The following is a 16190-nucleotide window of genomic DNA, read 5'->3' as shown; positions in this document are numbered from 1 at the left end:
AGGCATTTAAACAGTATAGCGGTCTGGATGTAATGGATCCAAAGGACATAGGGCAATTTGTGTCCAAGTTCGTCCTGGGCCTGAGACCGGATATTAGTTTAATGATACAGCAACACTTGATTTGTTGGCAAAATAAACCCCTAGACGAAATACTGAGGTATGCCAGGTACTGCTGTGATGAGATAGACTCCAAGGCAAAGAAGCTAAAAGAGAAACTGATGGTGGTACAGATGCAGGCAGCCGCAAAGGGGGGACAGCAGCAACAGCCGCAAGGAACAGGGACTGGGGGAAAGAAGCAGTATAGCCAGAACAAGGGCAATGAGGAGAATTCCACCTTTAGACCCCGAATAGACATAGCTGCCTTGAAGAAAACGACTCGGTGCCATCAGTGTAACGAGGTGGGGCATTGGAAACGCGAGTGTCCCTACAATGTCGAGATAGGAGAACAGGAGGTAGAGGAGGAAGAGGTCCAGAGTGCGCCTACAAGAGGGGTAACGCAGTACCAGGGAAAGGTGCTCAAAGGGGGGGGGCCTCCTCCCCGAGCCCAGTTTCCCCAACCACCCAGAGTAGGGACAATGGGTAGGACCTATAGACAGATGCCCCTGTTTGTAGGAGGAGAGGAGTGCTATTATGTGGACCCACTAACTGGGCAGAGAGTGGAAAGGGAGGACTGCACCCTCGGGGCAGTCTTGGAGGTGGACCAAAGGGGACCCTATGTGGAGGCCGAAGTGGCAGGGTTCCCCACGACATTTTTAGTAGACACAGGAGCCACTAGATCCACGATCAGATCCGCCGCAGTTCCAGGCCTGCCCATGTCTGGAGAGACCATACAAGTGGTGGGGGTCGCTAACAGGAGAATGACCAGCCCACTGACAGAACCCGTGCAGGTGAAAATAGGGAAGTACAGTGATGAGCACCAGTTTGTGGTTTGCGATTCTAGCCCTGTGTGTCTGCTAGGAAGAGACCTCTTGTGCAAATTAAACTGCACCATATACTGCACTCCACAAGGAGTGGAGGTATTGACTAATGACGATGATGCGGACTTTAAAGTCGCAAATTCCAGAATATGTGTGGAGCTGTATCCCACTCTGACAGTAGATGAGCTCCCCTGGGATCTGAGAGAGACCGTAGCACCAGAAGTGTGGGATTTCACTGGGGAAGAGATTGGATTGGTCAAGGGGGTGGACCCAGTGAAAATTGTAGTGAAACCGCATGCTGAGTTTCCAAGAACACCCCAATACAAATTGACTCCAGAAACGATTGCAGGTATAAAGCCTGTGATCGAGTCCATGATTAAGCAGGGAATATTGAAAGAAATCGTGGGTAGTCCATGTAACTCCCCGATTATGGGTTTGCAGAAACCAAATGGGAAATTCCGGATAGTGCAGGACCTCCGAAAGATTAATAACATAGTCGTTTCATGTTGTCCAGTGGTACCGAATCCATCAGTGATACTGTTTCAGATACCGTTCCAAGCCGAATGGTTCACTGTGATTGATCTTTGCCAGGCCTTCTTTTCGATCCCTTTGGACGAAGAGAGCCATTTTCTTTTCGCATTTAAGCTGGAAGGTCGCGTCCTAACATGGTGTCGTATTCCTCAGGGGTATACAGAGAGCCCATCGATCTTCAACCAGCTTCTGAAGAAAAATCTTGAAAGTCTAGTGCTGCCCCAGAGGTCAGTTCTGGTCCAGTACATAGACGACCTCCTTGTGGCGTCAGAAACAGAAGAAGCTTGCAGGGAGGACTCTATTGCTTTGTTAAATCACCTAGCTGAAAATGGGCACAAGGTGTCCCCGGGAAAATTACAATACTGCCTGACAGAAGTGCAGTACCTGGGACACAGAATCGAGAAAGGCAAACGAAAAGTGTCACCAGACAGGATAGAGGCCATCATGAAGATGAATGCACCTAAAACACAGAGAGAAGTCAGGATGTTTCTAGGGATGGTGGGATATTGCCGACAGTGGATTGCAAACTTTTCACTGAAAGCAAAGCCCTTGCAAAAACTGACGCACAAGGAGGTGAGCGATCCGGTACCATGGGACAAAGACTGTTTGATGGCGTTCCTACAGCTGAGAGAGGACCTATGTCGTGCTCCGGCTTTGGGAATGCCTGATTACGATAAACCATTCTTGCTTTATTGCTGTGAGAGAGAGGGTTGCGCGCTGTCTGTGTTAGTCCAAATTCATGGGAATGCCCGTAGACCAGTCGCATATTTCTCGGCTACTTTAGACCCAGTAGCCGCAGCGTTGCCCGGATGTCTCAAATCCGTTGCCGCAACAGGTGTCAGCATCGAGAGGTGTGAGAATATTGTCATGGGGCATCCGTTAGAGGTGCATGTGCCCCACTCTGTTGAATTGTTAATGACCAGGACCAAAACACAGCATCTGACCAACAGTAGGCTCACGCGCTATGAACAAGTTATTCTTGCTGCAGAGAACGTGACCCTCAAGAGATGCTCTGTTTTGAATCCTGCCACCTTGATGCCACTCCCAAACGATATTGAGGATGATGATGAATGTACAGACCATGACTGCCTCGATGTGACTGAACTATGCACCAAACCAAGACCCGACATCGTAGATGAGCCATTGACTGACCCAGACGAAATTTTCTTTGTCGATGGCTCATGTGTAAGAGACGAAGTTGGGCAGTTGAGAGCAGCTTACGCTGTTTGTACAATTACTGGAGTTGTGGAAGCTGGATGCCTGGAAGGAGTACACTCCGCTCAGGTAGCCGAGATTATTGCCCTAACGCGTGCTTGCTTGGCAAGCAACCAAATTCGAGTCACCATATACACCGACAGCCAATATGGTTACGGGGTAGTTCATGATTACGGGCAGTTGTGGTCTCAAAGAGGTTTCATGACCTCTTCAGGCTCTCCCATTCGCAATGGAGAGTTTGTGCGCCTGTTGTTAGAGGCGTTGCAATGTCCAGCAGGTATCGCAGTTGTGAAGTGCACCGCACATACCAGAAATATGGACTTCGTGTCACAAGGCAATAGATATGCCGACGAAGTCGCGCGGTATTGCGCGGAACAAGGGTACTCTTTCACAGAGGTGGAAGTGGGTGGAATAAATGTAAGAACTGAATTAGCTATGATACTGGAAACTGTTGACTCTTGGGACGAACTGAAGAGCATGCAAGAAAATGTTCCTGATTTTGAAAAAGAAACATGGGAAAAGGCAGGATGTGTGGTGGGCGAGGCCCATTTCTGGGTCTCACCAGATGGCAGAGCAGTGTTACCCAATGAGATGGTGAGCCCAATGGCTAGACAAATACATGGTCCTGTACACTTAGGAAGAGACGCTATGCTGAGAGTGTTCAGGCAAACCTGGTACAATCCTAAGTTCAGAATAGCAGCCGAAGCAGTGTGCCAGCGTTGTGTGACTTGTCAGCAGTTGAATGTGGGGAAAAAGACACCAGTTGCATTAAGTCACATTGGGAGGTCAGGGGGTCCCTTCAACCGCATGCAGTTGGATTTTATCGAACTGCCAAGGTGCAACCGCCTCCGTTATATTCTGGTGGTTGTTTGCGTATTCTCCAGATGGGTTGAGGCATACCCTACACGTAGGTGCGACACCCTCACAGTAGCCAAGTTACTGCTTAGGGAGCTTATTCCGCGCTTCGGGGTGCCGGCCTCTTTGGAATCAGATAGGGGAACGCATTTCAACAGCGAGCTTGTGAAGATGATTTGTGCGGCTTTGAACATAGATCAGAAATTACATTGCAGTTATCGACCAGAGGCTTCAGGAATTGTGGAGCAGATAAATGGCACTATCAAGGCCAGAATTGCAAAAGTGTGTTCATCAACATCCTTGAGTTGGCCTGACGCTTTGCCATTGGTCCTTATGAGCCTCCGTAGTACCCCTGATAGAAGAACGGGGCTGTCTCCCCATGAGGTGTTGATGGGGAGAGCAATGAGGTTGCCTTCTGTCCCAACTGCTGCACTGATTAACATCACAGATGATATGATCCTGGACTATTGTAAGGGGCTGTCTGACGCCATTCATTCTGTGTCCCTTCAGGTGCAGGCTGCCGAGGTTCCATCGTGCCCGGTCCCATGTCATGACCTGTACCCTGGGGACTGGGTCCTGGTGAAAAAACACGTGAGAAGAAGCTGCCTGGATGTTCGTTGGCGTGGGCCCTTCCAGATCATCCTGATCACGAACACGGCTGTGAAGGTGGGAGGCCTGCCCAATTGGATCCACGCGTCACACACGCGGAGGGTTCCAGCACCTCTGGAAGAAACAGCTCCTCTCTCGGATAGACGTCCAGCTGCGGACCGAGAAGCCATAGAGGGGGCCAGCCAAGCTGTAGAGGTGCCAGCGGAAGCAGGGAACGAGTCTGACCAAGCTGAGGACGGTCAGTACAACAGCGAAACCGACGACGCTACTGAAGGAGAAAGTAGCTGGGAGTACGAGTCAGACACTGACAGGTCTGACAGAGAGCGTGAACCGACAAGAAGGAGAAGGAGTAGAAGGGTACGTGGAGAAGCTGATTGGCCGCAAAGAAGGAGCTCTAGTCTGAGGTCAACTCCAGAGAGAACCCTTCCTCCGATATCAGAGGACTCAGACCCGGAAGAAGGTGCTCAGGGCGCTGAAGCACCGGACTTGAGAAGGTCAAGAAGAGTGCGTGTGCCTAGCAGAAGATGCTCCACCCCTGAGTGGACATATCTGGCGACAAATGTCTTTGAAACCGGAGACAGGGAGGATCCGAGTGGTGGTGGTGTCCAGTTCTGAGCCCATCGTCACAGTGGAAATACGACTGTTAGTACCCGGAGTCGAACAAGAAGGGTCACTAACTTTCATGCTCCCCAGACCTCCCCGCCTCAGCAAGTTAAAGCACATGTTTCTCACAGAATTGCAATTCCCCGATTTTGGTACAAGGATAACCGACCACGAAGAGCATAATCTTCGTTTGGAAATATTGAACTTTGCTGTCGAAGCTGCAGGCACAAGCCTGATAGTGGATGCTTAAAAGACTTTGTAAATAAGCGAGAAGAAAAGAAGATTACCTAGCGCCCAGGAAGCAGAGAATCTTAGGGACCTTTCCTTGAGTTGATGGAGAAGGGCTAGGGTTGTCTGTATTGAACTGTTAAAGAACTTTTGCGAAGAAGGTTGTCAGCTTCCAGTTGTGTGGTTCTAAGGACTAAAGGAGTAAAAGAGACTGTAAAGGAACGAGAAGAAAAGAACTTTGTGCAGAGACAAGAGAGAGAGCCATACTGTCTGACGAAATGGAAGCCGGCACCCAGAACCGCAGAGCTAAATGTATAATAGGCACACTAATAGTAGGAGTGATAATATTAATAGCTTTAGTAGTAACCGTTTCCTATGTAAAGGGACATGAGGAAGAAGCAAGGGTAACTGATGTGAAATCTGTAGAGACGCTTACACCTACCGTTGCTGGTGGGAAAGGGGAAAACACTCAAGAGAAAGCGTTATTAGCTGCAGAAGCTCGCAGGTTACACGTAGATGAGTCCCAAGGCGACTTTAGGTCAAATGCTTATGCTAAACTTTTATATGAGTACGTGGATGCCATGGAGGTTAAGGACTGCTATGTCTGCATGCAGTTGCCGGCGTCTGTAGATGAAGGCATTCGATATCATCACCTCCCGCTGACATATGGCATTACATGTAGCTTATTGCTTAGTATATTTTATGGGAGAGATAGTTTTGAATACTATTTCTCCAATTATGACTCAGTGTTACCAGAAGTCCCAAATTATAAGCAGATGAACAAATGGGACTACTGGAAGAGTGAAGACAGATTGGCCAAGTTCTTCATTCCTTGGATTACCTTAGATACTTCACATGCCCGTAGAAACAATCTGACATGTAAGGTGTCAGAAGTCGAGAAGAAATTCATAGGGCAGGTGGATGATCGAAACAGGAGACAAAAGATTTTGAAAAAATCAGGACAATGGAAAACAGATTGGACCGAGGAAGAGAAGGCACACAAGAGAAAGGGTAGTAGTGGTCCAATAGCTTTAGATAGAACGCAGAGAGGAAAGTTATGTCTTCACAGAGCCAAAACGTATTATGAAAACGTATACGTGGGAGAAGTTAGCTGTGAACATGCTTTCAATCTAGAATACTACACTAAGGACTTCCTGAAGGGAATGCAAGTGATTCCAAATGTGTATTTTGTATGTGGGAGAAATGCCTACGTGAGACTACCTGACAATTGGTATGGCTCATGTTACTTGGCAATTATCTTCCCCAAAATATACCATGCCCAAGACTTAGAGATCATCGAGGGCAAGACATCATCGAGAGGAAGGAGAGATGTAGGAGATGCAGAAATGGTTGGAGATGTCTTTGGAGCTGTGTTCCCTCTTTTGGGACTAATCCTGAATGATGTTAAAATTAGACGACTGGCAACAGTCGTAGACAGGTTGTCTGCCAGCACTGCTCAGTCCTTAATGCTGGTAGAAGGAGAGATGCAATCGATAAGGGCTATGGTTCTCCAGAACCGTCTTGCCTTAGACGTCCTATTGGCAAAAGAGGGCGGAGTCTGTAAGGCTTTGAAGGTCCAGGAATGTTGCACTTACATTCCAGACAATTCCAAGCCCCTTGAGAAAGTTATTAGGAACATAACTGATATTCACAAAGAGATTGAAGACCTGAGTAGAGAAAATGTCTGGGAAAAGGTGGGCCACGGAATGAGTGAAGCTGGAGGTTGGCTCACCACTTTAGGCAAAAGCTTCGTGTGGTATATACTGAAACCTATCATCATAATATTGATCTGTGGGATCGTGTTGTGGGGATTGGTGAGGGTATTCAAATGGTACAGAGTAAGAAGGTCAGAGAGAGCACAGAGAGAACAGCTGCAGAGATTGGCTGCCATACAAGATAGTCAGTACAGGAGTCTGAGGGCTCTGGAAACGCAAAAACGAGTTATGCTAGCAATCACTGCAGTTTAAATGATTAGTGATGACCCCGAGAGGTCATCAAAGGGGGGAACTGAGAGAGCGCAAACTGACCAAAATGTATAAGTACATCATACTTACACGTAGTAAGCACAAGTCATGAAGAGAAATGCCATGAGTGCTGATAGTACATGCATCTATATTCTGAAATGTGTAGTTAATTTAGAGATTTAAGTAGAAGTGGAACTAATGCAGAAATGTGTGAAACTATATGACTTTATTAGACGTGATTATTCCTGAATCCATGTCGTGTAGCTGCTAAAATGTAAGATGGCATGCGGTTAAACGCAGAACGTGGTAGGCCTCAGGGCCAGAGCTAGAGGGGATGGGAAAGGTGTTTCATTTCACGACATGGATTGCACTAATGTTTTAGTAATAACGTTAATGGGCCATGATATATAGATGTGTTTACCGAATAATAGAATAAAAGTACTAACATGTTATTAATTAATGAAGGAGTTGGATGCTATAATCATTATGAGAAATGCTGTAGGCCTGAAATGTTTTAGCCATTGATTTACACGTATTGGTCTGGGCCGAGAAATGTTGCAAACCTTTGTTGGAAGTCTATGAGAATTGGGATCTTGGCTGCAGATGTCTGTCTGCAAGAGAAAAGGGGGGATCCAATTATAAATAAAGTGAATAGAGGTTTGTTCAGGAGACGGCCCAGACACGGAGGAGGGTTCCGGAATGTTTTAAGGGGTATCAGCGGGCCGGAGAAGAGTCTGAGAAGCAAGGTCAACTCTAACGCACGAGGCCTCATCATGGAAAAAGCCAGAAGCAACACCACGTGAGGGGCGTCTCACGAGGGGCGTCCCAAATACTGTTGTGTTTTTTGTATTAGGGACAGCACCCCTGGGTGGAGAGAGAGCAGATGCCTGAGGACCCTTTAGAGAGCGGATGGGTAGGCAGAGAGGGGTCATGACTGGAGAACTATAGGTTTTCACCAAGAGACTGAGAGTGGGTGACTCCCCTAGGGAGTCATTCACAGCTGACACCTTTTGTTAGGTTGAGACCTGGTTAAGTAGGGATACCATCTAGAGCAGGGTAGGGACAGCCTAACTTGTATTTTTCCCTCCAACTTAAATGACGGAGAGATCTCAGTACGTGTCAATGCTGATAGCTTTATTATTCTTAGAACTTGTACTCGTAGTCTTCGTTGCTCGTCTGAGGGCTTTCAGAGAGCACATGTATGTAGTTGGGCCTGTGTATCTTGTGAATCTCATTCTGAGATGCCTGTATCTGCAGCTTATTCTGACTATATAATAAATCTTTGAAAGCTAGAAGTTGTCTGTGATCTTTCGGAGCGGAGTCCTTTATTGGGTGAACTAACTTGGTAAGAGATGCACTTTCTTCCCTCAATGACAGGCAACAAAGGTTCAGTCGACCAGATCGGGGTTTTAGATCAATAGTGATAAGGTATCGATCAAAATCTCGCCCTTCCAAGCATCTAGTTACCATAAACGATTCCAAGTTAAACTTCAAATACATTTCTTCAATTCTACAGCAAAACTCTGTGCATCCCCATTGTCATGTGTAATGTGTGTATGTATCATTGAGACGCGTAAGACTAATGTGCAAAGTGCACATTCATTTCGTGTGTCAAGCATCAGTGGTATTTTGGATTTAGTGATGTGTACAGAGTGGGCAGTTTTGTGCTGCACCACTCTTATGGCGATCGTTACAAGTGCAAAAGTGCCCCAATTTGACAACAAGGGCTACTTTTTTACATTTCAATTCACTAAAGGGGGACGCTTTTATTTTGGTGCCCAGGCCTCATTTTCTGTAGTAGTCCGACCCTGCCAGAAAGTCTGCAAATTGCAGCTTTACTCATAACGCAAATACATCAACTTTCTACACTCTCCTTCAAACTGAAACTTATTCACTCTTAACTTAAAACTCTGGGAGGATTCTACTTCTTTACTCCTTTTCCTGGTAACAGTGGGCTACGCAATAGACTAGTGCATGTCTCCCTTAAGGTATCATGCATGCTTCATGACGGCCTCCCACAATTTATGTGATTGCCTCTTCCTTGTAGTACAATCGTGGTCTGTCTTTATTGAGGTGTCTTGCTACTTCTTCTTATGAATACCTAAAGAGTGACTAACATCTGAATGTCTGAGTTTAAATCAGTAAAGCACAAATGCACAGATTGATATTGTAAACCTAGGATGTCCTTCTGTAACAATACAATCTTTTTTTGGTTCCTGATAGAGCCTCCCTAGTCTGAATCTGACACCACAGACAGGTGAAGCTCTTCCACCCTCTAGAATTGTTTTCTAATTTATTGTAGCATTTCTATACCAACTTTATGTGTCTTACGGGGGCATATGTATGAACAAGCCCTTTTGCAATTCCTTAATAGCAATTTTTAGCCAATTGCTATTAAGGAATCGCAAAATGCTATGTATGTAGGAATCACAATAATAATTGTGATTCCTTAATATTCCTTAATTGTGATTCGCAAATTGCGAATCGCAATTGAGGAATACCTTCTCATTCATTCCTATGGGCTAGGAGGCCCATAGGAATGAATAGGAAGACATTCTCAATTTGCGATTCGCAATTAGAGAATCGCAAATTGAGAATGCAATTTCAAGGGTGCCAGGGTGTCAAAAGGACACCCTGTTGCACCCCTGAAATATGTATGTGTGCCATGTGGCGCACAAACCTGCTCTAAGGGCATGTATGCGTGGCACATGGCAATTTTAAAAAATCAAAAAAGTGCTTTTTTTCTAAGAATTTGCAAATTACCACCAATTGTCAGTTGATTTCTGGGAATCATGGCAATATTTACTCTACACATTACACAATTTTCTGTGATCCAAGATAATATTTTTGTTAAAAAAATTATGAATTCAACAGATAGCAAAAGTTATAAGATTATGCACCTTTTATAATGTTAAATGAAGAAAACCTGTACTTGAGTGTTTACAGACATAACGCTCATAACACACCTATGATAATGTCACTGTTTATTAGATGATTTAAAGTGTTGAACCATGTCAAAACGTCCTCATGTTGTCCATATAGAAATCTTAATCACAAAAAAACCAAATGTTATGTGTAAATATAAGCTTAAGGATCTCTCCAAGGAAATCACCCATGCGTTGGGGACCCTGATCCCGTGTTGTCTCTGAGAAAACAGGGCCACGTAGTTGCCATGGAATTACAAGAAATTACAAATAATCATGTTCACTCGGTTAAAACACACACAGGAAGCATTATTTATACAACACGCTCAAGTAACTCGTTACATAAGTACACACTGGGCGCCGGAAGGGACGAAACCTGACACGAATGCACTGATAACTATGCAATACCTCATGGGAACGGGTGGTCACCTGACGAGATGGCTGACTAGCGGCATCCGCTCTGGTAGGGCTGTTTCTCTGCAGCCCCTTAAATCGAGATGGGAGGGCGATCTGGGCTTAGAGCTTAGTGACAAGGAGTGGGAAAGGGTGCTGAAGCTGCCTAAGAAAGTGTCCCGCAACCCTAAGATTAAATTCATACAGCTAATGGTGGTACATAGGGCATACCACACACCTCACAGGAGGCGGGTCATGTTCCCAGATGCATCTGACACCTGCCCTAGATGCCATCAGGAGGATGCCGGCATTTTACACGTTCTGGGATTGTCCGAAACTGGGACACTATTGGGGAACAGTCCACCGTATCCTTAACACAATGGCGCCAGGTAGGCCCTACACATCCGCTTCCTACTGTCTGCTGGGGCTGGGTCACAAAGAGAAGAAGAGGAGTGTGGCACTAGATTTGTGGATTTGGTATTATTGTTGGCAAAGAGAGCTTGGCCATGAGATGGAAATCGGCTAGGCCGCCGGAAGTGGAGACGTGGAGTAGGGAAGTGGAGAGATGGGGCAAGGCAGAGGGGCAGGAACTGCACAGAGAAGAGCGTAGAGGCCTTAGAAAGACACCCATTTCATTAGACTGGAATGCTCTCTTACTAGAGTTTGAACAAGGGGTGCGGGATTACGAAGATTAGATTCGTGTGTAGGATGGTGTAAGTGGACATGACAAGGAGATGGTGACACCGCCCAAGCCGAGAGTCACACACGCAAGGACTCTGATTCCAGATAGGCATTCCCCCTTGGCCATGATGCAGACCCCGATCACACTGCATATTGTTTGATTATGTTTCAAGAAGGAGACTGAAAGGACAGACGGTCATTACATGGATAATATGTATGGGTCAATGCCGCTTTTGATGTCTTATATGATTAAGTAAGTGCTGGGGGGGAGGGAAGGGGTGGGAGTTTGGGAGTTGGGAGAAACAGCATATCACAATAAAAAAGGAAAATGGAAATGATAGTTATATATATTGATATAAACACTGTTCTAATGTTATGCACGAATACATAATGGAACTGGATGTGGTACAGTGACTTTATGATGTCAATAAAGAAATTTTCACAAAAAAAAATTACAAATAATCACGAGGCAAAGCTTCAAATTACCTATTAAATGAAGGGTTAATAATCACTCCCATGCATCACAGTGGATTTTTAACAATCTCACTGGCCCTCCTTGAATAAAAAGGAATACATTTTGAGGGAGCCTGAGATTTTTAACCCTTCACTCTGGATCATGTACCTCATTTCCCTAACTAAGTACTCCCTATAAACACAAGGCGCTAATTCACCACTGAACCATTTCTGGCAAATGAGGCAGGCCTATGATGAAGCATGACACCCATGGTGGTAAGTGAGATATAGCCTTAGAATGTTTTGCAATTCTATCTCATTTTAACTCATAGTGACACATCACGTTAAAATTGTTGTGAATAAATTGTGTTCTGGGAGGATGCCGACAGTGATGGCCCATATAATCCTCCCATTCCCTCGACCCTCCCCCTATTGAAAGATCAACAGTTTGAGGTCCACATACAGATGTGGTTGGCTCTAGAAATACAATACAAACACACAGCTGTTCTGCACATTAGCTACATCTCTATACTTACAGCAGGGTAAGAATAATTTGTGATACATTTTCTAGTCAATTTCCTGCTCTTTTATGTACACTATTCAATGATTTTCATACCAATGCGTGAAATAGTTCTAAAATCAACATAACAAATACACATTAGATTTTGTTAACACATTTTCTCTTTCTTCTCTTTTTTAATCAGATTTCGCATTGGGTTTAAGCATGTTTTTCGATGGTGCCCATTTATACGTGCAGGTGAATATGAAGGTTTGGAAATGAAATCTACAAGGTATCTTCAAACCCAATGCAGCATGTATAAAGTCAGTCGTGTGGAAACAACAGTATCCTCTGTACTCACCGCCAATGATGAAGACCCTGATGATAGCATCAAGACCAAGAGACTCTCTCTAGATTTAACATCAAATGGATCCTCCCGAAGTGTCTCAAAAACTGTCTCGGAAGCATCTAGTTTCTACTCCAACACACTGTCCTGAAGCATTTTTGAAATCTGATGTTTCAACAATGTGTATTTGTATTTACATTGACCTGTAATATTCAACTGTATTTAATGGCTTTATCACCAGTGAAGAACATATCTGCATTAATCTTTTGTAAGAATTGTAATGCCAATATTTCATGAGAAACTTTAAAATCACGGCATCAGTCAGTTAATATTTTTCTCGGGACTGTGAAAAGCATAACATTCTATGGCATTTGCAAATCAGCTTTACTGTGGTAATAGCAAGTGACAATTGCCTCACACTATCAACAGTTGAAATGCTATAAACATTGCTGTCACCATATTGTGTGGAGGTAAAATACAACATAAATTGTTTTCAGTGGAGCGTTTGGAGATAGTATGATATTTGTAAAATAACTATGTAATACAGTACATTTTTGTGTTACTAGCCCATACCACAGTCAGGTTCTACATTGTAAAATTCACAGTTTTAAGGACTTTGCTGTAATGTCTGAATTTAATATAAGTGTTTGAAGTCTTGAATTGTGGCTGCCTCATATTAGATCTTTCAACTATGGATGTGAATGAGGATGATAATGTAGTATTCATGATCATTCAATTTGTATTACTGCCCAACTGTTAACTTTGAGGTGATGCTTCTTAGAGTTATATTATGAAAAGGTCTTTGCTCTAAAAAAAATATGAGATAAACCATTTCATAGGTCAGTCCCCTAGGAGACTAAGGAAGGTGCTAAGGCTGAGGTGGCTTCCACTAGCTCACGCAGTGTGTGAACTTTGACATGCTTTGCTACAGTTTCTAACTCTAATCTGGTGCCTTACTCACCAAATCACATGTTATCCTTTGTTATCAGAAGACGTGTTAACGGCTTTCAGAAAGTTTAATAAGAGAAAAGGCTAACCAATTATGAAAAATGCTTCAAATTACCTAACATTAAATTTGCAACAAACAGATTTTTATTTTTAAATGACAGCTACAACTTCCTTTTTTCCTGAGATTAAGCCATCAAAGATTTTCCAGTGTAGCCATTGAGGGCCAAAATCACGCCATTGTTTTGACAGCCACTGGCAATGTAAAATGTTCCATTTAAGTTAATTGTATGTAAGATTAGATCATATGAATCTCAAAAATCCGGACTGACTGCAGTCTTGGAGTACTAATGTTGATCGCACCTTAATGGAAACTACACAAATTTATACACAAAGAAGTACAATATTAAACATATCTTTGAACAGTGTCCATCTCTTTTCACCATAAAATGGCGGATATGAAAATGCGGGACTACTTTGTATTTATAGGGAAATTATAAAATAGATTTGTACACAATTATGGTTGCTGATACATTTTTCCAAATTTATGTTGCCACCATAAATATATAAAAGAAGATTGAGCAATTATGTAGTATATCTCCAGGTTAGCGGTAGACTTTGTTCTTAATGTAGTCATTGCAAAGCTTTTGTTGTGCTAATAGTGTTTCTGTTTTTTCCATCAAAAACTTAAACTATACGGAGTAGCACACACTTTGTTATTAGAGAAACTACAAGAAAAGCATTCCAGAAAATGATTCACATTAACTTTGTCACACATCACCACACTGGGATGAAATCTGAGTTACATTTTTAAATTTGATAAAAAAGTTTAAAAAAATATTAGTATTGGCACATGCTCTATTAAGGGTGGAGTGAAATGCAGTCACACGATTGGAGCTTGCTGCTCAAACTAGAATTTATAGAAATGTAAAAAAAATAAGAGTTGGTAGGGTGGTCTGAAATGGAAGGTTTATTGATGGAAATTTGTTAAGGGTATATTCTGATCTTGTCCTCATAGTTACTAATATAATGCAGTGAATTACAGCTTTATAGATATCTTCTTGGAAGACTGTGAACCGATTCCTCCTGGGGAAAAAACAGTGTTGATACAGAAAACTAACCACTTTTATCCTCAAATAAACCCATGTCTTTTAAAAACAATACTAAAATATTTATTTCACGTACAATAATACACAGACAGTATGTGATTTAGAGAAGGGTAGCTTTTCATCTTTCTTTTGTGATAGTTTGAAAACATTCTGAGGAACTAAATGTAAGACTGTGAGGGAGAAATTCAAACACCTCGGAGGGGAATTTAAATCTCTTCTTTTATCGTTGTTTCTCAATCTTGGTTTGATGTGTGACATTTCACCGGATGAAAAGGATTTTTCAAATCATTGTTGTTTCCTGAACTTGTTTACCATCTGTGTGGACCAATGGTTGAAGCTATTAAATCAATAAAAGGAATGTAGTGGAAAATGTTTAAGGCAGAGCTTGGCGTTTCTCCGATGTATCATTTAACCGCACCCACTCCTGTATTATGAGAATTCCTGCACACCTTTAAGAAATCAATTTTTCAAACACTATAGTTCTGTTTCTTTTTCTGTATCATCGTTCAAAAACTAAGCAGTTTAATTATTAGTTTTTTATTGCAATCTTCTATTTAATTTTCCTTGTTTGAAGGAAAAGTGTCTTGCAAGTATACATTGTTATGAAAACAATAGTTGAGAGTTAAGGCCATTCATATATAATCTGCATTGAACTTAAGTTTAAATACATTCATGGTCAATAAAAATGTGGCTAGGCTGTAATAAAATCATGTGCACCTTTCTCTCATATGCAAATCTGGAAATCACGGGCACAGGTAAAAGTCACAGTATTCTGCCTATATTGTTTAAATCAAAGTGGATGGAATCAGTGGCCTGCGGCACAAGAAGGAAACTCTGGCTAAAGCTTTTTCACCATAGGCTGGAGTGACACAATTTCGAGATAAAGAATCATAAACTTTCAATAGTGCTACTCTTACACTGGGGCTAAATGTCAAACTATATAGGAATTGGCTATTCCGAGAGCACTCATGAGATTGTGAGATGGTCACTCGCTCTAGGGCCGGGTACTCAGTACAGCCCGCGGGCCGCTGGCCTTCCCTGGCGGCCCGCAGACCTTGTAAACATCGTACTCGTGTTTTAAAAATAAATAAATAAAGAGTGTCTTCAAACACTGTGCCCAACTCTGAGAGAATCTGCTGCTCTGTGGGGGCCCGGCATTCCAGTGATAGTCAGAATGGAGCTGCAGGGGCGCTTAGAGGTGAAATACAACAAGGCCTCATTAACATGCAAATGGTCTTTTATAGACCTGTGAGGTGCTCGGGTGCGGCTGTGTGTGTGTGCCCAGGAAGCTGTCTCAGCCTGGGCACACACACCATCGCAGGGTGAGGTGACAGGAGGGAAGTACAGGGAGGGACAGAGGGAGGGAGGGAGAAAGAACGGAGGGGGGACAGGGGAGAGGGAGAGGGAAGGAGAAGGAGAGAGAGGAAACGAGAGAGGGAGGGAAGGAGGAAGGAGGGAGGGAGACAGGGAGGAGGAGGGGGAGGGAAGAGCGAGGGAGGAAAGGAGAGGAGGAGGGGAGGGAGAGCGATGGAGAGGGAGGAAAGGGAGGACAGAGAAAGGAAGCAGAAGAGAGAGGACAGACAGCAGAAAGACAGAAAGAAGGGAGGACAGAGCAGAAGGAGAGACAGACAGAGAGACTGACGGCAGGACGAGACGGAGGGAACAGACAGATAGGACCCGACGACGGAGGGAGGGAGGGTGACAGAGGGAGACAGAAGGAGGGAGAGGGTGACAGAGGGAGACAGAGGGCGGGAGACAGACAGAGGGAGGGAGACTGACAGAGGGAGGGAAAGGGTGACAGAGGGAGACAGAGGGAGGGAGACAGACAGATGGTGACAGAGAGAGGGAGACAGACAGAGGGAGGAAGGAGGCAGAGGGAGGAGGGCGACAGAGTGAGGAGGGCGACAGAGTGAGGGAG

At 44.0% G+C, this 16190-nt stretch overlaps 1 protein-coding gene across 1 annotated transcript in view; it reads left to right on the top strand.

Moving 5' to 3' along the window:
- TACR1 (tachykinin receptor 1) overlaps positions 1–14644 on the top strand; it is a 1856788-nt gene extending 1842144 nt beyond the window's left edge. The window contains exon 5 of the mRNA XM_086943568.1: positions 12078–14644. Coding sequence (XP_086799694.1) covers positions 12078–12369 — 292 coding nt within the window. The 3' untranslated portion in view covers positions 12370–14644. The remainder of the gene's footprint in view (positions 1–12077) is intronic.
- The last annotated feature ends 1546 nt before the right edge of the window (positions 14645–16190 follow it).

Source organism: Lissotriton vulgaris, chromosome 11 (genome assembly GCF_964263255.1).
Source record: "Lissotriton vulgaris chromosome 11, aLisVul1.2, whole genome shotgun sequence".
NCBI lineage: Eukaryota > Metazoa > Chordata > Amphibia > Caudata > Salamandridae > Lissotriton > Lissotriton vulgaris.
The sequence above is the reverse complement of the archived record's forward strand: the minus strand, read 5'-3'. Positions and strand labels throughout refer to the sequence as shown.